This window comes from Tyto alba, unplaced genomic scaffold (assembly GCF_018691265.1).
Source record: "Tyto alba isolate M040663 unplaced genomic scaffold, T.alba_DEE_v4.0 Super-Scaffold_22, whole genome shotgun sequence".
Lineage (NCBI taxonomy): Eukaryota > Metazoa > Chordata > Aves > Strigiformes > Tytonidae > Tyto > Tyto alba.
In genome coordinates this window covers 4,599,626-4,627,354 of record NW_024881296.1, presented here as the reverse complement: position 1 = coordinate 4,627,354, position 27,729 = coordinate 4,599,626, and the positions used below count along the sequence as shown (strand labels likewise).

General features: G+C 35.8%; 1 protein-coding gene across 1 annotated transcript in view; it reads right to left on the bottom strand.

Annotated features, from left to right (window-relative positions):
• Positions 1-27,729, bottom strand: part of FAM120B (family with sequence similarity 120B) — a 53,532-nt gene that overhangs the window by 5,239 nt on the left and 20,564 nt on the right. The window contains 4 exon segments of the mRNA XM_032985190.2: positions 3,045-3,158; positions 4,416-4,524; positions 8,468-8,674; positions 24,590-24,682. Coding sequence (XP_032841081.2) covers positions 3,045-3,158; positions 4,416-4,524; positions 8,468-8,674; positions 24,590-24,682 — 523 coding nt within the window.

Below are 27,729 nucleotides of genomic sequence, written 5' to 3'. Positions count from 1 at the left end.
AAAACTATTTTTTTGGAGAGAACATAGTTTTCTTAGGCAGAATATAGTTGACCCCTGAATCCAACAACTTCTAAATGCAAGTATGAAACTGTCAAAATGCTTCACTGTTTCCCCATCTTACTGTTTTTGATTCTGGTGGTAGATGACTGGTAGCTGAAATTATCATCCATCACTTCTAGGTCTCTGACAGCTCTTACTCATGTCCTCATCCCTTCTATGGGTCCATCACACAGAGAATTCTGATATTTATCTTATCACTGTGAGAAATTCTATATCCCTGCCAACACCTTTCACTATTTCTAATGTATTAGAGTATCCTTGATTTCAACCATTCATGTAGCTGTTACAACCAGTCCCACAGACACTCTCTCCCCTATCTCCTTTACTTATCTTCAGCTCACTTTTCAGACAGGTTTTCAAATACTAGTATGAGAATCATTGTCCAAATCACTGAAATTTAAAAATACAGCTATAAAGGTATATAAAAGATAACACATAGATAAGGTTAGACTTACTGTTTTATTTTTTTCTATCTTTTATATGTTGATTTAGATCTAGGTGGTAATTTGTACGCTGACAAACAATCTCAGTGTTTATCAGTTGTACTGCTGGAGAGAGTGACAAAGACACATGATACTCAAGTGATTTTCATAGTTCTAGTGCCCAGTTTATTTTTATCTATTTGTAGAATGATGTAACAATGTGATTCAAAACAACATATTAGTGTTCTTAACTGCTAATAATGCAGTTTTGTCTACCAATAGACTATATGGCATGTGGTGTTTCAGCCACAAACTCAGAATCTGCAAAGTCATGCTTTATTACAGACATCTATGCTATGTCAGGCAAGATTTTAACTCAGAGCACACAGACTACAAAGCGTGGCAATGCAAAGTTTTGTATCTCAGTGTCAAAGCCTAACCCTAGATTTAAATTAGATACCTATGATCTGTCTAACAAGCATCAGAGTGCTAAATGGGAAGTCTAAGCTAACAAACAAGAAACACTAAGGGAAAATCTGCCTCCCTGTGATGCTTAGATGTCCTGCTCTGATTTACATGGATGTACCCTCCATTTGTGACACAGCCAAGAAATTTATGAAGAGAACTTTAAATAAATTAAAAAAAATCAAAATAACACAAAAAAATCCCAAACCCTGCAAAACCCCCCAAATCCCACAGCTAAATTAATTTCTCTCAAAATACAGCTAGAGGATCAGATGTTAATTACAACAGATCAGTGGTTAGTATTCACCATAAAATGAGGGATGTCTAAGCTCAATTCTTGTTCTGTCTGAGGGGATTCAAACCATCATCTCAGAGAAATACCAGTGCTTCTTAGGTTTATGCTTTCTGGGTGGAGGCACTCTTTACTCCACTGTTGAAGTTGAGACACTGTCATGGAATTCTTAAACATTAACTGGTAAAAAAGAGCAAAGGCTGCCTAATCATTAGGTACACTCTTGACTGAAGATATGGGTTCCATGGCATGGCTACCATTCCATTACTTTTTAATGCATTTAATCCAATGATTTTTATATAATATGCAACAGCAGGAACCACAATAGTATACTACAGGAAGGTATATAAAGGATGGGATGGACAGGTATCAGTAATATTACTAGGAAGTTTTATCACATAAGATATCATGGAAAACAAAATCTCTACTTTTTTATCTTTTTTCCCTCTCTTTGGTGAGACACACACATATGGCAGAGACAACAGCTACATAATGAAGCAACACAAATACCTGTCTTAATATTATCAAACTTAGGAAAAAGAAACTTTGCCAAAAAGAACCATCTTGGCAGATCAGTTGAAAAGCAGCTCTAAAACATTGCAAGGCTCTTTTGTAAGGACGGATATATTTTTCCAATAAATCTATTTTATTTATAACAGGCTACTTAACTATACTTATGGGATCATGTTTTAAGAGCATCCTGAGGGTATTAAATAGGGCTGGTGTGGAAGAAACCAAGATGTTTTAATAATGCTACTGAAACACATTTATAACACCGTTCAGCATAGTTACTTTAAGAACATACTTTGTGTAATAAGTTGCAAGCCCTCTGGTGCTGGTCAGAGATGACCTTATCCCTGAACAGCAGGCTTCTTCAGATGGTCACAGTAACAATGAGCAGTTTTGGTTCTGCTCATGGTCAGCACACACATTCTATATTTTACCTTTACATTTTACATACGTGATCAAACAATCTTATCTGTGAATCAAATGATAGTATCTCACTCTCAAGCATACAACAGTGGCAGCTGAAACATACTGAAGACTTTACTGTATTTAGTTATTATCCTTCCTAATCACATCTTCAGTATTGTTTGAGAACCTTGTCTGGAAACACAGAAGAAATTTAGGCTCTGCAGACTTAATAAAACAATTGCTCTTTCTTAGACACTTCTCTTCCTTTTGCTTATTTTCTTTAATTTATGTGTATATGCTTTAACTCATAATAATGGGGAAGTAAAAATGAATTATGTAATGTCAACAGTTTTATCCACAGTGATGCTTCACTGAAATATCTGTTCTGTTCAAGAAGTGAGATTGGTAAATGTTTTAAGATTAATGCCATGATAAGATAGAACTTGCATTTGTATTACCTTAGGTAATGATCTGGAAGCTGAAACCCTGATCTAGAAAACCACTTAAGAATGTGTTTAACTTTATTCATATGCTTAAGTGTTTTGTTGAAGTATGAACTAAGATCTGCAGCTAAAGACTGCTGACAGACATTTCTGTGCAGCTGTGCCAATTTGTTTTAGAACTAATACAATTTTAAACACAGTTCAGCTGAGACCAAACAGGAGAATGCTTAACTACCACATGAAAGCTTTTTTCCCCAGAACACTGTGAATAAAAAATGACTCCAGATTATAATGCTACACTTTACCTCACCTTGTGTATAAACACAACTGTAACTGATACAAGTTTTGTTACTGACTGCTGTGGCCACTGAGTAACTGCATATAGACACAGAGCTGTTATATTGTGATAGACAATTCCAAATAAACACTCTCACACAGATTTTTTACCTTGTGGTTGAGAATTTCTCCATAGGAAGCCCCTCATCTGGTTATGATATGGAGGAACAAAAGAACTTCTGTGTGTTTGTCGGAACCTGGGATTAAATTCTCTTTGCTGTGTTCCTGAAAAACAGTATTTACTAAGCAACTCTGACTGTATATAAGATTAAAAGAAGAAAAAGAGAGACAGTATATTCTTTTTCGAGAAACAACATTTCTTAGTTTTATGCCAAAATACTTATGCATAATTACAAATTTTCCAAACTAAAGTCAGCCTAATAAGCATGGTTCTTGTCCTCATTTCCATCTATGCACATCATGATTACAAGCTGTTAACAAGTGTATTTAGAAACCAGATCAAAATTTTATGACACAGATTTGGAGACTGCAGTCATTAAAACAAAACAGAAATCTCTGTCCAAATTGGAATCACAAATCATAATTAAAATGGTTAAGTACAGCTCTCAAGCAATAGCAGATGCTAACAAGGTCTGGTATCATAAATCACCAACAGATACTCTAAGTTTTGAATGTCCAGCCCCAGTATGGTGTAGTACCACCTCAGAAATATTGCCGTCACATAACACAAAGTACTGAACAAGCAGAAAGTCATTCTGTCAGTTTTAATTTGCTCAAGGAATTTTGAAGGAGTAATTTTTATCCTCACAGACATTATAACCAATCAGGTCTTAAGCAGGTAATAAACATAATACCAGCATAAACACTGAAATTCAGTGTGAATTATTTTCAAGCCTCACAAGCCTCAACATTCAGGCTGATCTGTGAATGATGCTAAAAACCTTTTAGATGTTTTTTTCCCTGAAAGTCAGGCAAGTCAGGTGGGGAAAACAAATGCCTTTAGTAAACTGAGTCATAAAGTTGAGGAAAAAAAAAAGCACAAGGTCTTAGGCAAAAAACCCCTAATTTCTCCAGGTTGCCCAAAAGCTTTCTTGTATTTTGAACTATATCGGTCATCCAATAAGGAGTATTCTCTCTTCAGTGCCTCACTCAGACCTTCAACTATCAATGCTAAAATGGCTTCTCTGAGGGAAAGTAAGAAAATCTTATTCCTTCTATAGAAATAAGTTTAGTCACTGAGTAAATAGCAGTGATGTTTCTGTCAGTGAATATTTTTTTTTCTGCATATATCTCACTATGTAGTTAGATGGAAATATTATTTTATCCCAACTTGAGTAATCAAATTCACCTGAATTCCTAAAAGCAAGAAGTATTTTCTTAGATCTCTCCTGTGGTTTCTTGGAGAAATACCTTACAATTTACCTAGCTTGATGGGCTGCCTATGCAAATGCAGCTGCTGTTGAAGGATAGTTGAGCTCATCAATATATTTACTTTATTGATGAAATTAACAAAATGCCAACCTGTGATAAATCCATTTCCTCTTGGTCTGCTCTGTATTGTTCTTTTCTTCGCCATGCAAACCTTGCAAATTAAAGACTTCAGATTCTGGAAGGGTGTATACAAAGACTCCTGCAGACAACAGGGTTAAAAATCAATGACTGTTCTGCTTTTCTCTCTTCAGGTGTAGCACTAATCAATTATATGTACAGCAAGTAAAAGAATTTTCTTGGCCCACACTCATACATATATAAAGGTTGTAGATCTGGTCCACATTTTTTTCAGGAAACAAAGTTCAAACATTTCATATTAAAAGTGGATCGTTGGAGGGATGAGTAGGGGTGCGGAAGGAATGTTTTCCCCTTTTTCGGTTAAGTTGTTTTTTCTTCTCTGCTTACATCTGTAAATCACTTGCTTTCCTATTCTATTACCTTGCACCTGTAGATATACTTAACTAGACTTCTAATAGCAATACCTCAGGTAGAGATGGTTAAAGCCTCCAGATGATGACTGATGAACACACAGAAAAAACACCAGTGAAACTCAAAGTATCTTTAACGTATACATTAGAAACAAAACTTAACACAGTAGTAATACATCAGCCCCGATTCTTGACTGATAAAACATAGCCAAGCCTAAAGAGAAATGTGGGAATTAAATGAAAATGTTTACTTTGTGGTGTGATGAAAAGTTCTACTGTCAAAAGGACAAGTTGAGGCTATTTAAAGACACAATACTAAGAGATGTGAAATATCATTAACTTTCACTGTTTTCAGTGAGATTTGAAGTGTCTTCTTTTTTATTGATTTGTACTGGGCATGTGGGCAGTAGTACACATTGAAAATAATTATAAAAATACATATTTTAGAGCAATAGTAGAATTTGTGATTTTTGTAAAACTGAACTGATTTTTACAGGATGACAATTCTTTTGTGTAACCACCAGGGAGGAGGGTGAGCAGGAAGGAAGGGAAAGGATCACAGGAGAAGGTAAAAATCCAATAGGTGACAAGACTGCAGCAACTAGAGAGGTTTCTTAAATTAGAGGTAGAGCCTGAATCCTTGAACCCCCCTGAAGATTTTCTTAGCACATTTTTTGACTCAACAAATCTCTTTATAGAGCCCTAAGCAAAACTCACAGATCTTTCTTTTTCCACACAAACTGAGTACAGTCTGTGAAGAACACTCACCAACAGGAAAAACCTTTCATTGTATTCTTGGGAGTATAAATTCAGAATGTGTTTATGAAAGCTGGATGGAAGGCATGATCAGAAAAGGACAAAACATATCACTTATGCTGACCCCATTAGGTAATTTGGTTTTAATTTAAAAAATTGATCATGAACATACTCATTAGTGAGAAGCATAATAAAAAGGCTAATAAAGTGATAATGTCATTGCCTCACTGCTTTATGAGACTATTATATTCAATTTTCTGTACGGAAAACCAAACTAGTATGCTTACTGTTATGAAAAACAGAGAACTAGCATAATATGAACTAAGTGTATCTTTTTAAAAAAGTAAGATGGCTCTACTTTTGATTCTTATCAGACGGTTTCCATTTTTTATCTTTAACAGCTGCTAGGCTACATATTGCTGAGCTACACAAAAACCTGCCCACAAATTATCAACTGCATTCAATTTATATATTTTTTTCTTTTGGTACAAGAATCTGTGGGAAGCAAACCCTAAAATGTTCAAAATTTCTGTTATACATGTAAATATTTAACCAAGACTGTACTTCTACTGTAATTTTCATAAAGCTATTAACTGTATTTAAGTCCATCATGATCAAAACAACACTGATTCTGATATCTGAACTTCCTGAAGTAATGTAACTGTCCATATCATAGAGAAGGGACCTTAAGATTCAGGAGACAAGCACTAAACACCAAAAGGAGTAACTTTTTCCTATTACTTATCTTTTCTATAACAAAACATCCCATGTAGAATAACTTTTTTTTCTGAATATAATGCTGTTGCTATCATCAGATTAGATTTATGGTGCTCAGGGGTAGATTGTTAACAAACAAGTGCTGAAAGATCTTGGCTTTCAGTGGTACATTAAGCTCTGCCAGGAACTAAGTATCAGTTTTATTTACTAAAGCTGAACTTACGATAATAGAAAAAAACAATCACACATGCTTGTTGCCTTGCCAGTGTCCCTAGCTAAACTGGTATCTCTTGGCAATTCTCCCAAAAACAGATTCGGGCCTCAAACTGATAAGCTGGAAAGCTATTTTATTAGTCTGGGAGTTATCTCTGCCATATATGTACCATAAAATTGTACCTAAAAAAGAAAAAGATATTTAAACTACTCTAAAAATTCACAGAGCTAGACTATTTTTCCTCACAACAGAACAGTTGACAGTTTTTTTGGGTTTTTTTTTGCTTTTTTTAAAAAAAAAACCTAGAGTATCAGGCTTTTAAAAACCCTAACCTAGATATTTTAGTTGATCAAGCAAATTTCCAACTCTGTTCTAGAAATCTAAGCATCTTCCTTCATCTCCCTTCTAAGACAGGTTAAATATAACTTTAACCTGACCACATCAAGATTTTCAAATGTTAGCTAAAACATACTACCTAACACATTTAAAAATACTGCTCAGCCAATATAAATTTTGTACAGATTTAGATACATATTGCAAAAATTATACACTGACCTGAATTCTACCCCAATGGAAAAGTATTAATTTCACATAGATCTGTATAGTTTTACATTTTCACATTTATTCTTTAGACCTTCTATTGTTCTGCAAAAGTCCTACATCAAAAACAGGATGCACCACTGGCCCAATCCAAAATCTATTGAAATCAACAGACTAATTAATGGGAACCACAGGATTTGGATAGAGGCTATAGTCCTAATCATATGATTGATTCCATATGGAAAGGATTATCTTCCTCCTCCATGCTGGAAACACATACATTCCACCCACCCACACACGTTCCACTCAGTACTCCAGATCAGGATGGTATGTAATTGGACACAAAATCAGAAAAGAAAACTAATTATACAACAACTAATTATACAACTGCTACTAAATGCATGAGATTAAAATCATTTAAAACTGAAAACATTTCTCTCTGTAATCACTTTTATTTATTTTAACCTCAAGTGATATACATAACAGCAGGCAAAAACATTTCAAAGGTAAAATTTTCAAAAGCAATTAAACAATACAGGATTTTTAGTTCCACACTGAAAAGAGACACATTAATTGAAGGTCTTAAGAGCTACCTACCCAGATGAGTACAGATCTACCCAAGCATCTCTTCACATATACTGTGCTGGTGGGGCATGAGCCAGGTCTGGTCCGAGGCTTCACTAGTGATTTAACACAGCCTTGCACCCAGCCTAGCAAACCCCACCTCTGAGCCTGGACATGATGCCACCCCAACGCACCAGATATGGCCCATACCCAGCAAGACTCTGCTGATATCTCCCTGCTCTTGCCTGGGCAGATGTGTTTTAAGTCATATTGTTTTTCTAGTAACATATCATTCAAATTGTACAAAACCCCAGCTTCTGACTAAATAACTACTTAGAGGTACTTGGTGACATTCTGAAAAAATACCTAGACACACACCCTCCTCTGATTTCCAGTTCCTCTTTAAATTCACCAGACCTTCATCTCAGACTTTAGGTTCCTTAATACCCTTAAAAATATCACACTAAAACACTTTAAAAATTATACCCCAGTATACTTATTTGAAGACATTCTTACTATGCTGCCTAAAATCTTACAGGAAAAAAATCTCATCATTAATATCTTAGTACTAGAAAACCATTACAGGCATTTTCATTTTTTGAAATTGACAACCATCTTGACACTTTCTTATATTATCTTCTGAGTAATGAAAACAAAAATAAAGGTAAAATTATAGCTTCCTTCATAGTCTCAGTATTTCTATCTTAGTTTTTTTTTGGAAGAGAGGATGAGAAAGGAATAAGGAAGAGAGGAAAAATACAAAGCAAGGGGACCAGTGTAAACATGGATATTAAAATAACAAAAAAACACGGACAGGTACATTCTTCAAATATAGAACTGTCTAAGAGGATGTGATTACTCACATTGCCTTCCAAAAGCTCTTCCAAAGAGCAACCTCTGTGCGACTGCTGGTATTTTTCTTGAAAAAGTTTTCCATCAAACACTTCCCAAGGCATCAAATCATCCATTCGGAATGGAAAGCCACAGGCACTATTGGCCATGAGCAAAGTTGTAAGGCCACGAACAAAGACAGCACCAAGATGTACAGCTCTGGAGTCCACTTGCAGAAGCTGTTAACACACATGCACACACACACACAAAAAAAAAAAAAAAAAAAAAAAAAGTAGGCCTCACAAATCAGGAAATATGAGCAATCTTAACATCACTTATAACCATGCAAACAGCAAAGTAAATGACAAACAGTCCCAAAGCTGTGGCAATAATGGTCCTTTATTGCACAGTAGAACTCATCAAAGGATTCTGTATCTAGTTTTATTCAATAAAGTGAAAGAAGTGAAGTTTATTTTAACAAAGAGAGCATCTCACTCAAGTTTTTAATAGATACATTCAAAATGAAAACGGAAAGACAAAATAAATGGCTTTTCTCCATAGTATTTCTCAAGCATTAGCAGCTCCCCAGCAAGAATTCTGTTACTGGAATGCAAAACATGAACTGGGAGTATAAAATGATGTGTACAGTGATCCATTGACCTTCCACAGTTTGATCATCCAGGAAATATTACAGTACTTAGAGATCATTTGAGTTATAACATTTGACAGAACAAAGTTTATTGTGCCCAGGCTTTTATTTGAAACACTAAAATTTCCTCTGACTGTAGTCTGAAAGTCAAATTATCTCACTTCAGCATGAATGTCTCCAGAAGAAATACCGGAATGGTATGACAATATCCAGAAAATGCAAAATGAGAAACTCAACAAGACAATTAAAACTCACGGCCAAAATAAACTTGATGGGTGAATTTAGCATCCTGCTGTGGCAGAGCACAACAAACTATAAAAGCCTTGAATCCAATATGGGGAAAACTGTGATTTTAAGTATTGTGTAAGCAGTACAAAGCTCCTCAGTGGGGAATGACTCTTCCACAGCCTGTACCAAAGCAGTCTGTCAAGACCAAGACAGTGTAGTCATCAATACTGTAATCTGTGGCAGCTGTTGTACCCTTACAGTACAGCTTTCCTTACAGTATGTTATATCAGGAATGGAACAGCATCTAAAATAGCCCAGAATAGAAAGGACAAAATTGTGGCTCAAATTTGCCTTAGCCCCAGCTCCTAAAGAGCTGTGAATGGTTTGTTTGAAATGCAATGGAAAGGGTTGGACCATTATTACTAACGATATCTTACATCTTGAAAGATCCTCAGAAGACTTAAAGGTATGCACATACACCATCAGTGCCCTATTTAAAAAAATGACAAGTAATAGCAGACAACGTGAGATTTTGCAGTAATGGATCAGTACTTCTTCTTCCCTAAGGTCCACATAACAAACTCAGGAAACCTATTCTAGCTACAAAGCTTCTTCCAAAAGAGACAAACACAATAAATCATTTGGAGAATATAGCTAGAACCTGGTCAAGGACTTAGGTTTCCTGTGTTATTATGCAGTGAGCTGAAGTCTGTTGCATAATTTGACTATGTGAAACTGGCCTCTGTGATAGGGTTCCCCCTAACCCCAGACAAGGGGCAGCAGGGCTCTGTTAAACCAACTTGAAGATAAGAGGTGTAACTCCACTAGCTGTTTTCCCTACAGTGCAAAAGCAAAAGGTACTAGGCAGGGTGGTCTGGAGCCCTTTGGGAAGAACTTCTGCCTCTAGTGATTCCTGGAAAGGAATCAGGCTGGCCACCCGAGCACTGACCCAGCATGACACTCAGTACTTGAAATTCACCCAATGCAGACAACACAAGCTGATTTGAGCAGTCATTTATAAAATGAAAGGCCCAGCCTTTTCTGACTGTGACACTTCATACTTGAGCAAGGGAGACCTTCCTCTCCACTGCCTTTAGAATAAAAGTATTTTCAGTATGGGATCAAACTACTGAGTTTCAGGAAGTTATTGCCTCCAGATGGAAGCTATCATTTTGCCAGCTGAGACTAGTAACTACATGCACACTCATAACTCTCTTGCTCTGGCAAGCAAAACAGGTTTTTGCGAACCATTTAACAATGCTGAAAGATACTTGAAAGAGGAATGTGGTTTAAGTCAACCAGTATATTTGTGCAAGAGTGCACACAGCCAGTTATCATGTCACAGCGGAGAGATTCTTACACTGCACTAACCAGATTGGTTTTGATCACCTAATCAGATCTTAAGACCTGCTAAGGAAATGAGTCCACATCATTACAAGCTTTAAAATGGAATCTGCTTGGTTTGTGATCACAAAGTAAGACTTTATGAGCAAAAAGTACAAAGAGTAAGACCTGCTGGGAATCCTCAGAACTCCTTTTTTTCGTAAACTAATCCAACTAGGGAATTCTTTCAGAATTTATGCACCCTGGTCTTGTTTTCAATGAAATAATAAACTGAACTTTAAATAATTTTGATAAAATACTTTAGAGCACTTTGACAAGGGGTAAAGTTTTGCTCTTAAGCTATAAGAAAAACGGACATATCAGGCTACAATTAGCAGTAGAGACCAAGAGTGATAATGGCACACCAACCAGCTGAATCAAATTTGGCCAAATTTATATCAGTATGATTTATACCACCAATACTGTCTTTATTATAGATCAGTACAAAACCAGACTGAAATTCCATCATACAAATCAGCATCTTGTGTCACTGAAATATCAGTAAGTACTGACAACATCAAAAGATTTAATTGTTGGAAACAAACTTCCATGAATAATAATGAAAACAAGTATTTAAGCTGCTGGAAAGAAAAATAGTAAAAGCTGTAATCTTCAGCAAGCAATTTCCCATCTTCTAATTTAATGGCTGTGTATTATATGACTATTAATTCATATCTTTTTGTCATTTATTGACAAACATGCTTTTACTGTGCCTTTTAATCCCACTGGTACCAAGGATGTAAAACAGTTATATAATACTACACGTGAATGCTGGATGCCGTCTGGGCCATAAAGCTTAAAATAAAGCTTTTATATCTTTATTTTATTCTGAAAACTCTAAGCATAGACCCAACACAAATATGTGATTAACTCAACTTTCTTCAGTGACATTTTTCAGGTTAGTGCAAAACAAATGCATACATATTTGCAGAACAAGTGTATAAATGCGAATCTGAAAAATTTTGCTTTTGATGGTGATGCACAAAATAATAAAATATAGAAGAGAACGTTGAGTACTGTCTCTAGCAGGAGATCTTTTTTGCCATTGATGCTAATTGTTACTTCTGTCTAAGAGAGTATGAAGTCTAAGCCACCAATACAATCCTAGATGTGCCCTTTTCAACTGCACTTGAGACATACTGGTTAAAAAGATAAAATAATGTTGCTAGTGACAGGTTTTACAGGTAGAAGACTTCACTGTCTAGGGATATCAATCCAGAATTTTCCTAAAGCACTAAAGTATTGGGGGTAGGGGTGGTGAATCTCAGGTAAGGTTTGGTTTTTTAATGGAAATCAATATTGGCAAGACCAAGGCAAGAACCATCAACAGTGATTTCTTTAATAAAGTAAGACAGGAAACACATTCACTAAAGGGTAGTTTCTATTTTCCATGTCTGGAAATGAAAAACAAAGGAAATGAAAGCACAGTGAGTCTATAACAATGAGCCTGTGCACATGGCAAACCACAGAATTGCTTTGCCATGGGAATGCTCACAACTGCTTGGTGTCTGCAATGCAAAGACGTCATGATGAGGAGAAGTGGAAAATTCCAAAAGAAAAGAAGGCTTGCCTTCCAGGGCATTACACCCTAGAGATTACTTCTTATTGGAAATTGTGTCTGTTCTTTTTACTATTTTTATAAACTCAGGACCCCAGTGAACCATGTGCGATACACCCCTGTGATCCCGCTGCTGCTACTCCTACCACCAGCTGATGACATCTGTGTGAGAGAGCCAGGGAGTGCGTGAGAACTGCTCCTCCTGCATCAGCTGCCTCCGCCCTAACCCTGCTGCTGCTCCTACCAACAGCAGCTCCCCACCTTCTCAACTTTTTGGGAAAAAAGATTACTTTCCCTATTTGACAACATTAACTAAAGACTGAGAAGAGAACTCAAAGTTCACAGCCCTTTAGTATCATTGAAGCAGAGGTTACTGATACCGTGCTTAGAAGGCCTGAGCTGAACTGGGTAAACCTACTTGAAAAGAGCAAGAGAAGTGCTACCACACCTACATCACTAATGTATAATGTTGTTTTTTTTTTTTTTTCTAATAATTTGAGAAATGCCTTTGCTAGAAGAGCCATCATCATAGACCCATGTCATATCTTGCCTTTTTCTGCACTAAAACCACAGGGCTTTAGCCTGTGGACCACAAGTTCAGGCTGATTTCTGTGCTCATGTGCATCCTCACTGATGACCACAAAAAGAGGCTTTGCAAGAAGGAAAGCGTTTGCTCACAGGAGCAGTTTTACAAATGTAGATCCAGAGACTGTATATCCTGCTGAAGAAATTTTACTTACAGGAAGAAAAATACATGAATCTTGTATATGAAATGCAAATTTCCAGTTCAAATTACATCTAATTAAATAATAATTTAAAAATGTATGTAAAATACCTTTAAGTTTTAAGGAAATACTACTAGTCCTCTGAGTCTCCTTTGTGGATTCAGAAATGATTTTTTGATAAAGTTGTAAACTTTATCCTGTACACTTTGAAAGCTGCACAACCTAGTTTCAGGAACATACTAAAAAACCCCACAACTCCTTCACCACTTTACTCTATGGAGTTCACATTCTGTAAAAGGATGAATAGGTTCTACCGCACTAGAAATGTGAGGGCAAATATCTGAACATGCCAGATGTCAGCAGACACAAATGAAGGCCGTAACTGTACCCGCCGGCAAAACCACCTCACTATCTTCATTTCCAGAAAGGTAAAAATATGATAATAATTTTACAATTCTTTACTTGCGCTAATATACATATCATCTGTGCGCAGCATCTCAATACAGTAGATACTAAATTTCTTTTAAGAAAACTTCCTTTAGTAGGATTTTCAACAACAATCTGGGGACACATTTTTTCAATTAAAAAAATTTTTATTAACAATCGTTACTTAGATTAAAGATATTCTTATGCATTTAATTTTTTTCCTAATCTGTTGTCTTCTTCCTGTGGTTGAGCAGAATACAGAAGATATGTCTATGGCTAACATTTTGAAATATACATTTATAAAGAAATAACTTAAAAATTACATAAGGCATTTTTCCCTCCTTCCCCACCCCATCCACCTTCAAAAGAACATACCTGTTTCTGTGCTAAAAAGGAAAACACAACACTCAAGGATAGGTTGATACTTGCTAATTTATAGTTAAAATTAATCAATCGAAGAACAATAATTAAAAATCAATTAAATTTGGACCAAGCAATTAAGTACTGGAATTCAAATGATGGTGATCAAAATCTGAGTACTTTCCTAGTTTAACTGGTTCTTTTTAGATCCGTTTGAATTCAGTCAGTATATTATCAGTAAACTACTACTTATATTACCTCCCACAAACCCACCTGTATCTTAAATGATCAAATATTTAACTATAGGCAATTTATGCTTGAGCAATAAAGGCAGCAGTTAGATCCTATCTCAGGAGCTTGTCATTAAAACAGTAAGGCTGAGCTTTGCCTGGGAGGGGTGAGCCATATTGTGTTCCAAATATAAAGAGATGAACTGCCAACTGATGACAACTTCACTCAAAGCCCTGTGCACTGGAACTACATGCCCTGTTCTGGAGCAAAGATAACCTGAACTAGTGCAGAGGTGGTAAAGAGTGTTATCCTGCAGAGATGGGTTTACTTGGCATCAGTCAGCTTTAAGCAATAGGCTGCTGGGAGTGTAGTACATCACCTGCTTCCTCGGCCTGTCAAATTGAGGGGGGAGAGGAGCACCTGTAAGTGTTTATTCTGATCAAAGATTATGTCTTAAATTAAGGTCTTCCTGCTTAAACAAGGTGTGTGCAAAGGCAAATGGGGATTGAAAAGAGATCCTATGAAGGCATCTACTGCAACAGAAACTAGAAAAACCAGTTTTTAAACACTTCTAAGGCTTCACAGTAAATATTTAGCAGTAAACAACCTGATTGTTTAGTGTTTATATGTTGAGGAAAGTTTATTTACTGGATTTTATCAGGAGTTTGATGTAAAATGATACCTCTCTGTGGAACAACACTGTTATTTACACTAAGCCAAAAACTCCAATGAAGTCAACCTAAAATAAGCTTCAGAATTGCTTTTACCTTTAAGCACCTTAAATAATAACAACACAAAAGTACTACTGCTAACCAATCTGCAACCAGATAAAAATCTCCTTCAGTTCCAAAAGGATCGCTTCTAATTTCTTAATTTTCAAAAATATCAGCCTTTATCAGAGCTCTTAATCATATCTACAACAAAACCCAGCATAAATGACATTTCTGTGATGATGAATATCACCAGATAAAAAGTTTAGCCCCTTCAGCTTATTTGTACACTAGCACCTGCAAAAAAGATTAGAATAACATTACTTTTCTTATTTTAGCCACAACTGCTTGACTCTGATCTAAATAATTACTGGGCTAATAACAGTCCATACATATGACATTTACAGAATATGTACATAGATTTTGAGTTATAGTCATCAGGCTATCCATCTGACTGTAGCTCAACCAACAGCCACATCCTTTCTATAAAAGTTAATGGATTCATTAGGATTTTAATTTTTACTGTCTTAAATATGTGCTCATGTTTTTGGTGACATATTTATCTCTGAACCTCCTCACCACTCCTTCATACAGATAATATTGGATTTATTTGGTAGCAAAATATATTTTATTTGCTTGGGACTTTGAAAACTCTTATGATCACATTTTCTTTCCTTCCCCCCCCATACACTAGTTAAATGTTGTGGAATTATGAAAAGGGGAAGTATAGGTAGCTCCATCTGCCTTGCAACAAATAATGTTTGTCCCTGATGGGGAACAAACTGCCAACAGACTCCTGGTACATCTGCACCTGTACATGCTGTGTCACTAGCATCTGAAATGGTTCAGTAATGATTTGAATTTTTTTCCCATGCCTGTAGCAATGTCTCCCTTTTACATGGATACCCTAATAATGTGATGTCACAGCAAATCTTCTTCCTGTTGGGCAATTTAGAGTGCCTTCCCCTTCTCCCAGCTGTCTATTTAAAACAACAGGCAATACCTTATTTCTCTCAGACACTCCTACATCTCTGTCAAACGTGGCTGCAATTAGCCAACATATTTAAAATTTATTAGGGGACATAGAGAAAAATTTTAAAAACATACAGAAGGTCACTGCCCTCCCTTATTTCCAGTAACTTTCCATTGTAAGTCTTTAAAGATCAAACTTCTTCTACTCCCTTGCTTTCTGACACTCACTATATATTTCTGTATTCTACTCTACACTGACTAGCTCCTTTACCAAAATATTTTAAATGTGGGGCTTCATTTGACACTACCTGCACCTTGACCACACTACTGATCTAAAGTCCCTGTCCACACTTACCCCAGCCCTCTCCCTTTGTTTTAACCATAGGACTGGTCCTTGGAACAAAGTATTGGGAGGAAAAATTCTGCCACCAACACAACTACTCAGCATCGTGTGCTTGGCCACCTTTACTAATGCAGCATATCCTTTCATGGGCACAGACTATACTGGCAGATGATGGCTGGTTAGGCATGCAACTGCTCAGTGTGCTGCTGTTTGGTGGCTTATCCTGTGGACATATTTCACAGAGTACTGTGAAACCATTCCTGTGGATTAAGACATTAAGACATCATTATCACTACAAAGAAAATTTGATAGGTGGGAGTTCACTGTTAAAACTGTCCAAGGCTTAATTAACCAAGCTTAAAACTTAGTTTTTTGTTTTGTTGTTTTTTTTTTTCCCCTCATCAGAGTAGATGCTCAAGATCTATTTAATTGTCCTAGTGTATGACCATTCCCTCTCTTAAACTGTTTTGAACATCTGCTTTTTAAAGACCTCATCTACTTCCCACTGAAACCAAGAGAAATCCCAGTGAGCTTCAGCAGAATTAGATTAAGCAAAATTTAGTATGTCTGAAGCTCTGCAGCTTCCAGAAACACTATGAAAACTGTTCCTACTGTCATGTCTGGTATATAAGCTCTTCAAATAAAACTGTCATTGAACAGTTAGTACAGAGAATTCCAGGAGAACAAATATTGTTTGCCAATGCAATACAGGTTTTGTTGTTTTGTTTTGTTTTGTTTTTTTTTCACCTAGTGTTTCTTTGTATTGCAAAGCAGCTGCACAGTAAGACTGCTGATACTGTGGTTCACATTTTGAAGTGATACAGTCCAATGTAAACAGTTCTAGCTAAGGAATTTTCCAGGTGTTAAGTCTGCAGGTTGAGGAAGAAAAGAACTGGTCTGCTTCTATTTCACAACAATCCTGAGGTCCAAGAAAAATCAAACCATGAATCAGTGCAGCTGTATCTCAGATGACCTATGAAAGGAACTGCCAATCTGCAACCTGTGATCAGGTATGTTCAAGATACTAGGAATTAATTTGTAATTAAGTTGCAAAGGAGTATCCACTTCCCGAACACCTATTACTTTAGGAATGGAAAACTGCCATACATGGCTTGAAAGTTGCTACCTTTTGGCACAAGAACATCAACCCCATGCTTGTAGTTTAGATGAACACATACAGTGAAATTAGAGAATCTTTGTTTCGTGCACACAGCTGTTGCATAAAGATGGTCTTCTGAGCTATTCAAAAACTGATTACAAATAGAAGTTTCAAAGAAAATAACATTACTTACATGTAATATTCTACATTTTCTTGTATCAGGACTATGTCAGAGCAAACTGAATATAAATAGGGAAACAGTTTATGTGAGAGTAACTTGGCTGTTTTTAAAGATGTACTTAACATGAAGAATGCTGTTTAAAAGAAAATGCATTTCTTTATAAAAAGCTCCTTTAACCACATCTCAGCTATTGTTCAGTGAACATCAAATGAAATAATTCCAAAATAAAGGTGAAGGGGAAGAGAGCATACATGTGACGTCAATATTATTGTTACGAATTTATTAAAATTTCACATTTATACAGCACTTTTGGCTAAAGAACTTCTACTATTGAGACAACTGGTGCTTGAGTGTTACAAGTAAGAACTAAAATATGAGAAAGAACTGAACAATTTGACCAAAGTCATAGAAGAAGTAACAGATAGGAACTGGACACCGTCTTGACTTTTAACCCCTGCACAATGATAGTGTCAATCAAGAATACACTTGAAAAGAAGGGGAACAAATCAGTTCTTGGTTAGCCTGGCTGTTTCTGATATCTTCAAGATGAACACTTCTACTATAGCAATTTGAAAAATTCCAGTACATCCTACAAAGGACTGTAACCATATGCCTAAAGGCTCGCTTTATCTTCTTTCTCCATCCACCTACAAATGGCTCATTAGGTCATTTCAGAGCACATTTTTGCTCCTCCGAAGTTACAGAGAGCCATCTGCCTCCCCGGGGAAAGCCCAGACAGATGTGCAGCTTGCATTCCTGCTCAGGCGTGACGGGGGTGCGCAGGCAGGTGCAGGCAGCCCTGAGCAGACGACAGGCAGGTACCCACGTGCCACCGCTTCCCAGCGGCAGCCCCTGCACGGCACCGGCCCTGCGGGGACACGGGTCAGCCCTTAAAGGCAGTGGAGAGCAACCCACCCACGGCATGCACACACCACCTCCAACCCTCACGTACTGCTTGTTCCTTCTAGCATACAATATGCAAGGAAGTGAAAACTATTTATCTCCTGAGTAAATGTACACTTTGACCAACACAAACTTGGCAGGAAAATGTCAGTTGATATCAGAAATTATTATTTTCCCTCTCTGTAATAACTTATCTCTGACTTTTTCAAACCTGTCAGCTTACTTAATTTTTGGGGAAAGCTTTATTACCATCACTAGCAATAACTATGTTTCACTTTCTACAATACGGATTAAAAATTAACAGTAATTTTGTCATCTGAAACTTCAGAGTGCCTTTTACCTTAAACATCCTGAAAAATTGCTTATGCTATATAAAGTCTAAAAGCAATTTATAATTGAAACATTGCTGCTATTTCCTTGCTAATAATAAGCTACAGGGCAGTAAATGGGAAAGCTCACAGAAAAGCAGAGCAAACTTACACAATTAGGGAGAAAAATGCAAGATCGTCTTCCACAAAGGAATACAAATTCTCTCTTTTAAGGCCCTTGCTCAAAATCTTGCTCAAGATTTTCTCCATAAGCAAAGTGAATCCAACTAAATGAATGCATTTTTTCTCAGAAGGTAGAAGAGCTGATCTAGTCATGCTGGGGTTTGTGTTTGTGCCAGTGACACATAACAGAATTCACACAGTTATGTGAATTCTGATACTAGAGCTTATGTCAAATGTAAAAAATGTTCAGGGAAATAGACTCTAATAATACTAATAAATATACCAAATTTGGTAAAGACAAAAATGGGGGAGAGCAGGGCAGAACAGCAAGCTTTTCCCGAAGTTGAATATGTTAGCCTAAGAAATTTTTTTAATATGTTTATGAACCAACAGCAGCAAATAAGGGTAGAGCCGTTAAGAGAGAAGCAGAGTATAGATGCCTGTAAACTTTCAGCCTTAATATACAGATTTAATATAAGCAGGCTCACTTAATGCAATTTTTTTTTGATTAATCATGTAATATTTTTTGTTTTGAATGTTTAAAACCAAAACTAATTTAACTACTTGAAGGTTTGAACTGTTTCTATTTGGACAAGTTTGTGTAAGACTATCTTGAAGACATGATAAGAAAGCTGTATTTCTGAGGTTGAGCAGGGACTGAACCAATCTCAGCTTGCAATCACATCCCATACATCCCATACTGCTGCACTTTTGTTCCAGATTAGCCCAGAACACTGAGAAAACCTAAAGACTGCAGATGAGAGAATGGGCTGGGAAGAAATGCCAAAATCAGTAAACCACCTGAATCCCTCCCATTCCCCACCCCCTGCCAGTTACAATCTCACCTATCATTTTAAAACCACTTTTGACAGATGCAAATTCTGTGGGAATATAAACCCTGATTCAGTAAAGCATTTGGGAATGCACTCAAATTCCACTTTAGTTAAGACTAATGTACATCACAGAAGCAGGTCCTAAGTATGTAAGAGAGGTTTATCCATGAGATATTTAGAATATTCTTACTTGTATTTTATGTTTTATTAGATCCAATTAGATTTCAAGCAAATATTTATTAGGATACAGTCACACAAGCACAATAAACATACACTCCCTGGGAGAGAAAGGATTTTTTTAAAACAATCATACTTTGAAAAATAGAGATAGCTCACAAAGGCTATTTGGAGTCTGTCTGAAAAGTATCACATCTAATGGTGTTGACAAACGTAGCTTGGCTTGCCAAATAGGTCAGGAGACTGAAATTCTGGAATGTTCAGAATCTGGGTATTATTTATGCTTTTTTGCCCACATGGCAATGGAGAAAGAATACTGAGTTTAAAAATATAGAATAGATTTACCAACACCCTTATGAAATTTGAGGGACACTCGTCAAGATACCTACACACTACTCTTAAAGCACAATGCTGTTTTGCATGAATGTGGCTAAGTATCCCTCAGGAAAATATTCAGAGAAAAATATCTTGTGTAATATTGGCATAATACTATTACCAAGATAATTTTGCTTCCATGACACTGTACAATGGAAAATAGTCTAAGGTTTCATGCAACTATAATTCTTGCTAAAGCTATTTCTGCCTGTCAAACTAGTTAACTAGTTTGCTGAGTATTTTTTTTGTATTATTATTCCAAAATCTAATTCAGTAATACTTAATATGTATTCTGTGAAAGCTCATTTGCAAACAAATTGCAAAGACTTTCTCGAGCTTATAATTTGAGATATAAAATGACTGTGCTCATTTCATATTAGTAGTACTTTTTAAATAACTGAAAGCACTTGAAAAATTGAAGGAATATACTTCAGCGCTTGACTTCCTTATACCTCATATACAGCCAAACTGTTCTTTTTACAAGTGGCACAAAAGATGTAATTATTCCAAAGCAGATATTCTGGCATAACTGGACATTTTATGGCAAAGCTATAAAGAACTTGCAAATGCCATAAATTCCAGCAGTGATGTATATGTCCATCCACGCATCTGCTACTAAGTCTGAGTTCATATTTTCTGACACATATTTCACTTTTAAAAGCACTTAACAGGACTCAAAATTCACCTACAAATTCCAAATGTATTTCTTTTTTAACCAAACTTTCCCATCTTATCTTTGCCCACAACTTTCAAAAAGATGTGATTCACAACTTTACACCTCCAATACAATTTCTTCATATATCCACATATTTAGAGAAATGTCAGCAAAAAGGGTATTTGTGTATACAAAGTCATTATGGCCTCTCCTGTTTGGGCAGTATTTTACAGGTGAAAGATGATCTATAAATGCATTTGTAAACAACCAGGGCCAGCACAATATAAGAAACAAGACTGCAAGCAAGACTGCTGGTGCCTCTTTTTCTCTACAATGGCCTCAAAGTTAGACTGATGGCTCTCTGGGCTTTTTGCCAAAACCGCACACCAGATGAAAATAGAAAGAAGGGAAATAAGCAACCTGGGGTCCAAAATTTAATTCTGACCTTATGTATAAGCTCTATGGGAGGCTTGGGCAAAGCAGAATGTTAATCTACCATATAAGGGGGGCACAAGGAAACTAGGAAAAAAACTTATGAGAAAAAGAATGTATAAAATCTCTCCTCTATCATGTGCACATTTTAGTATTTTGAAACCATCGATCTTGAAAAGTAATCAAAACTCCATGTATTAACATTATGTTATTCTCAGAAAGTAATATTTAATGTGCATTTTAGTTATATGTCCACAACCCACTTTCCTTCAGCATGAGATAAACTATATTTTTATGGCTTTAACCCACTTTATTCAAACCACGGAGATTTCTGTTTCATAAATTTGTGGGTTTATGGATCCCATTAACTATGAAATACGGATAGCATATCAGAAAGCAGATTTGAAAGTGAAGGTTGAACAGTTCTCTTCATCCTGTCACAAGAACAGGCTCTATTTGCATTTTCTCTTATACTTCACAGTGGAAGTTAAGTTTTCTTCTACTAAAACGTATTTGCCAATGGAGTCCTTTGCAGAAACAGAGCAATTTATTTTTATCAGATCAGTAATCTTTACAGAATTGTTTACAAGAAGGAAACATTTTTTTTCTACACTGAAAGTAATAATATAGTGTCAAGTCCAAAACTGCAAATGAGCAAACATTTTCATAAAATTTTGCAGATGCTGACTGCGTTTAACATAACTTCCTTGAAAGCTCTGTTATTAAGTTGTTTCTAGACATCTTGACTAACTTCTCAGTGGAGAATAAAAGGTATGGTAAACAGATTAAACTCTATTCCTCTGGTTTCCTACTGTAAAACACATATATTAATTAGATATGTACTAGTGTAATTCATTGCACTTGGATACTTCAATTATAAACACAAATACCTAGAAAATTAAGCTGTTAAATATCTACTGATGTCTTATTTACTAACTGTTAAAATAATTTAACAGTATAACTAAATTTTGTAAAACTACTAAATAAACATAGTAAGGAGTAAAAACAGTTTAAGCTATTCTGAGACAGAATCTTGAAAATTAGATGCTTGAATTACAATGCTCAGAAAGCTTGCTTTATCGATCATTATTTTTAGAATACTTATATAAGATATTCTATTAGTCTCCTGCCCTTTCATGAGAAAATTCACAGGACATTATTAAGTTCATCCACACACCACATTTCAGAAGCACAGAAATGAGAAACAGACCATTTTTTACTCTTCCTGTGAAGTGAGATTGACCTCACATGAATCTTCAAACTGATCCCGGTGCTACCACAAAACTACAGATGGCTTATACGTGAGGAAAAACAGAAAAAAAAAAATACTTATGGCAATCAATACAACATAACATCTTCTACTAATATAGCCTGACAAGCCAGAGATACACAACAAACCGAGAAACAGTAACTATTTTCCACTGGGAGATCCAGGTCATCAAAACACAGGAAGGGAGGTTAATTTGAAGGCAACTGAGGAAAGTTTTGAAACTGTATTCATCTATTCACAATCTCAGAAAGTACAGAGGCCAAAATCTTTCCTCACTAGTCTCTTCAGAGGGAGTTATTCTGGCTCAAACTACTACCAAAGGCACTACTGTGAATTTCAATAGAGTAAGACAAGGAAGCGCTCTATGAAATAGCCCAATACAAAAATGTCAACTGTATTATATGAGTCTTTTGTTGGTTTTTAGCACAGCAGAAGTCATCATACATCAGTGCATGAAGCACTTACATAAGCAGCAGTGTCAAGTAACTTTGGAAAGTACCTGCCAATAGCACACAAGTCAATTCCAACAACATACTGTCTACTTCAGAGAGGGATGCATGAGACAGTGTAAGACCAGCTTCATGTTTCATGTACTTTTATGTCAACAGTGGAAGACCAGAAAGTATCTGATCTGCCATAAGCTTTGTGGGGAAGTTACAAAATTCTTTGAGTAACTTTGAATATAGTAGAATGACTGCTGATAAGTAGTATACATTGATTAATATTACAAGTTTGGATGCAACACTCAGATTTGTAATTTCATAGAACCACAACACAAATGAATCACACAGAGACATCTAACTCAAGCAGAATAAACTTCCAAGCACTTTCAAAACATATATAAAAGTACCTGTAAGTACATCTATATACAAATTGTTTCAACACTTTCTGCTTACGCTTGGCTTCCCTTATGCTTTTACTGAATGACTGCCACAACAGACTTGATAAAATAATGATATTCTCAGTGCAACATCATGTGCAATAATGTCTTTGACAGAAATAAATACTACATTTTTGCTGTTTTCCATATTGCCTTCATCTCATTGATACCTTCTTGTTTCACAGATCTAATACTTGATCCGCTGCAGAACAAATTTCTGATGAATTCATAAAAAACTGATAGGATGCTGGACTTTATCTGTTTTAATTAATCAAAAAATTAAACTGAAACCACACTGGTTTTGTTATTTTGGTCCCTGTGCACTAGAAATGAATGGATAGTAACAGGAGTGGCTGGTTTACCTTGCTATCAGCAAAAAGTACTTTTAAAACTCTAACATGGACTGTTCAATTAACAGAATTTATTGGAAATATAAGCAAGATTTTCAGAGTGAAGATACGTTAAGGTTTCAACCATTTCTAACCCTTTCCCCCTGTCTTTTAAGTAACCCCTCCAACTAAAAGAGCCATTGACATGTTCAGTCTGTGCTTTACACTGCTAACACTTTGAACACTATCTTAAGCTATGAGACTGAAAACACTCTTGTATAGTTAGATATGTAAGAACAACTATTTAAATGGTTCTACTGCTATAATCATTTAGGAACCTGCTTCACCACATGTGGATTCAAGAAGACATGAAAGGAAGAATTACAGCTCTGCAAAGTGTATAAAAATATTAAAAATAACTCCTAAATAATTACAGCGTGGTGTGATCCAAAAGGTCTTCACTATAGTGGGCCACATCAGATAACAAGACATGTTTTCTGGTTAGGTTTATGTTATGTTCATGTTCTCCCACATGTAGTAACACTTAACTTTATTTAGTATAGTGATTTTCATGCAACTTATGTTCCAAAACACTATCCTCCTCAGGAAAAAAAAAAAATGAAGCAGTGTTGCAAGACAGGATTCACCATTACAAATTTTATATCAGCTGGAAATCTGGAATCCAAGTTGGGAAGAAACCTGAGACTAATTCACCCACCCTAGCACTGCAACCACTAGAAAATATCCTTTCTATTTTTTTTTTTTAATGTGATTAACAAATGTAAGTAATTCACATGAACTGTAGCACATTAAAATCCTGTACATTTACCATGATCCTCAGTTCTCATATCTGAAAAAATTTAATGTAGAAGAATTTTCCCCCAAAATATGTATTCCAAAGTTACCACGAACATTTCACGTTACACAATTATTCCAGTCCATACCTGCAAGCATGTTAGCTGAGCAACTGACTTCCCTTTGAGGCAGAGAATGAGTGCCACAAATGCATTTAAGTCCTCCAGAGAGAGGCTACTGACCTAAAACAGTTGAAAAAATAACACATTATCTGAAGGTTCTGAAGTATAACCTTCTGAAAATTGACTCCTCTTGCTCAAGCACATCAAATTCAGATCAATGGTCTCATGAAGTTATGACCACCATGAATGCATCATCTAGGAAAAGACACTTGAAGGGAACAAAATACTTACTTTCACACTTTGAATGAAGTACATACCCTGATATCCATGCATAGTGTATATACATGGATTTCCACACACCAAACAAAATGCCCACCCTTCATGTATTTCCTTCTCCTCTTCCCTTCAAGTTTCTTAATAACAAGAAATTTAATCTCCATATCACTAAGCATAGTAACAAAATGAGATTTAAAGAAAATATAAATTGCTATATAATCAAGACCCAAGACGAAAACCACCTGAATGAGCCACAGATATGATGACCATTAGGATTTCTTTCAAATGCTTACATGGTTATCTGTTGCAAACTTTAAAAATAGCCTAAAATATTTCCATTATCTATTTTAAGCTAGATTTCGGGATTTAACAAAACATATTTAGATTCTTTTACGTTTTTAGGCTATATATTGGAGTGGGATGAACTCAAAACTGTAAGAAAGCTAAACCTAAAATGTTCAAATGGAAACCATAAAGAAAACTTCTAAATTCGTGTAACAGTTCGCTCCAATACTTCTATCAGAAAAGGGAGAATGGGGGCATTTACTCTTGTGAAAAAGTATTCTGAGATTCTATAGAGGCATATGGTCACCTCAGAAGAAAGACAGCACCTCTAGACCACCTGGGCTGATTCCCTGACAGTACCAGTTCAGTTCTGATCACTTGCTTCCTCTAAGAACACTACAAATTATACATGTGCACCAAGAGCAAGTATCTGTTACAAATCTTCAGGCTTAAAGAGGGCTATAAGTGAGATCCATAAAGCATTACAATTCTTTATCAATTGGAACTTGTGGGAAGGTTTCTCTTGCAAAGTGTGGAAATGTGCATTGTGGTCTTACAGTACAAGCTGCCTAAAACTCTGCATTGCTTTTCTTTTAACAGCTTGATTTTCGGGGAATGTTGTGTACAACCCATTTCAATCCATTAAGAGTTTCTATTAAGGCTGTTAAAAATCAAAAAGTGACAGAAAAAATGAAGGCGAGAAAAATTAACAAAAAAGTATTGATGTAAATCAATATAAAAAGTAAAAAACCCACTAAAAAGCTGTCTATAATTACTTTATTCATTTCTTTACTTAGGAGGAGTAAGCTATTCTTTCCTCTTAAAAATAAAAATTATTCAACCACTGAGATTTTTTTTTTTTTTTAATCAGGCCTTGCTGCTTGTCACACTGTAACATACCTTCCCCTCTATGATGCTGTTAAAACTTGCATAAAGCACAAGAATGTGAGGGCTAACAGAAGTTTTAAGCTTTCAAAATGCTCCTTGGTATTCATTAACTCCACATGGCTGCTAAGATCTGATAATGGCCCTACTTTACCCTGTATTTCAAGTCAGGTGTCACTTTTGTATAGATAGCAACGAGAGGTTTACTAAATTCGCACATTTTATACATTTTACAGTAACAGAAAAAGTGACTTTCACCTACAAAACAATTCTTAATACTTGCACAAATTTGTCCTAAGAAAACTAAGTCAAAGATTGCTTGCAAAAAGATTGCTTGTAAAAGCTTGAAAGAAAAATTGCCCCTTTCTTCGGAGGCTCCATAGTTTGATATTTGAACTCATTCGCTCCTTTATTCAACTTTAAAGACAGACCTATTATTTTGTATTTTTTTTCACTGTTTTTGTCTGAATTTGGAGGATATTTGAAAAGTACTCTCACTGAAAAGATTACTCTTCAAATTGACACTTTCTTTACATAGTTAATATTTGCTTATTGGTCATTTTTTCTCACTTTAAAAAAATGCATTTGAAGCTAAGTTTTAGATTAGATTAAATGATAAGTAATGAAATTCTGAAGAAGTTTATTTCTCCCTCATATGAGCTGAAGAAAATTACGTTAGCCTGCTTCAAGGCAACCTACAATTGATCAACTTAAATCCCCTTTAGGGTAACAATCCACCTTCCCTCTCTAACACAAATGTAAGACTACAGTGTAAAGACAAGACAAGATTTAGACCACAGTTACACAAGCACTGTTTTCTCAGCTATAAAACAAATGGAAGCAGTATGGCCAGCTCAAAGCATGGCTGCTGACACTCTTGTTCTCAAACACCCCAAGAAAACAAATGGACGATATCAGAGAATTACCCCAAGTTTAAAATAACTCAGCGATAAAAACCACTTTTGTCCAAATCAGTTCCCTAGTCTGGTTCACAGGGTAGATTGTATCAGTGCAACTCAGAGGGCAGAAGAGAATCAGGAAAATGGGACAGGTATTGAGAAACTTGCACTGTCATGAAAAACATTCCATCAGACTAAGTGCTATGTATGATGTCTCTGCTATTATTCTTGTTGAAAACATGAGCTGCAAAACTATTTTCATCTCTGGTTTTAACATTAGCCATTGGATCATAAGTTCTGAAAACCATATCCCTAACAAGCATTTTTTTCCCATTAAAATGCTGTGATCAAATCAGTGTTTTCTCCTGTTACTCCTCCTCTTATTCCCACTAAAGAAACACTTCTCAAATAATTTAGTAATCATGCTATGAAGGGGTGTACAGGATAGCACAATAAATAAATGAAACAATGAAAATAGATAAATAACTGAAACTGTGATTTCATATCCAAATATGAAAAACACTCAAAGTGTGTTAAGTGCTAAGTACGTAACATGTATCTTGCTGAATTTAAACTGCAAGACATGCAATGATGTTTAATGAGTTTCATCTTCTAAAAACTTTCCATTTATACTCTGCTATACAAACATTAAAGGACAAAAGAGCTGTATGGATCATTTGTATAATTCTCACATGTAACTTCCTCAATGCATCATCTAATCTTGAGCAAACACACACGAAGGAAAAAGAAAGGAAATTCAGGGAGAACTTGTTTTCATATACCACACACCAGTATAAATCTGTTATTGAGGAAAGCAAACTC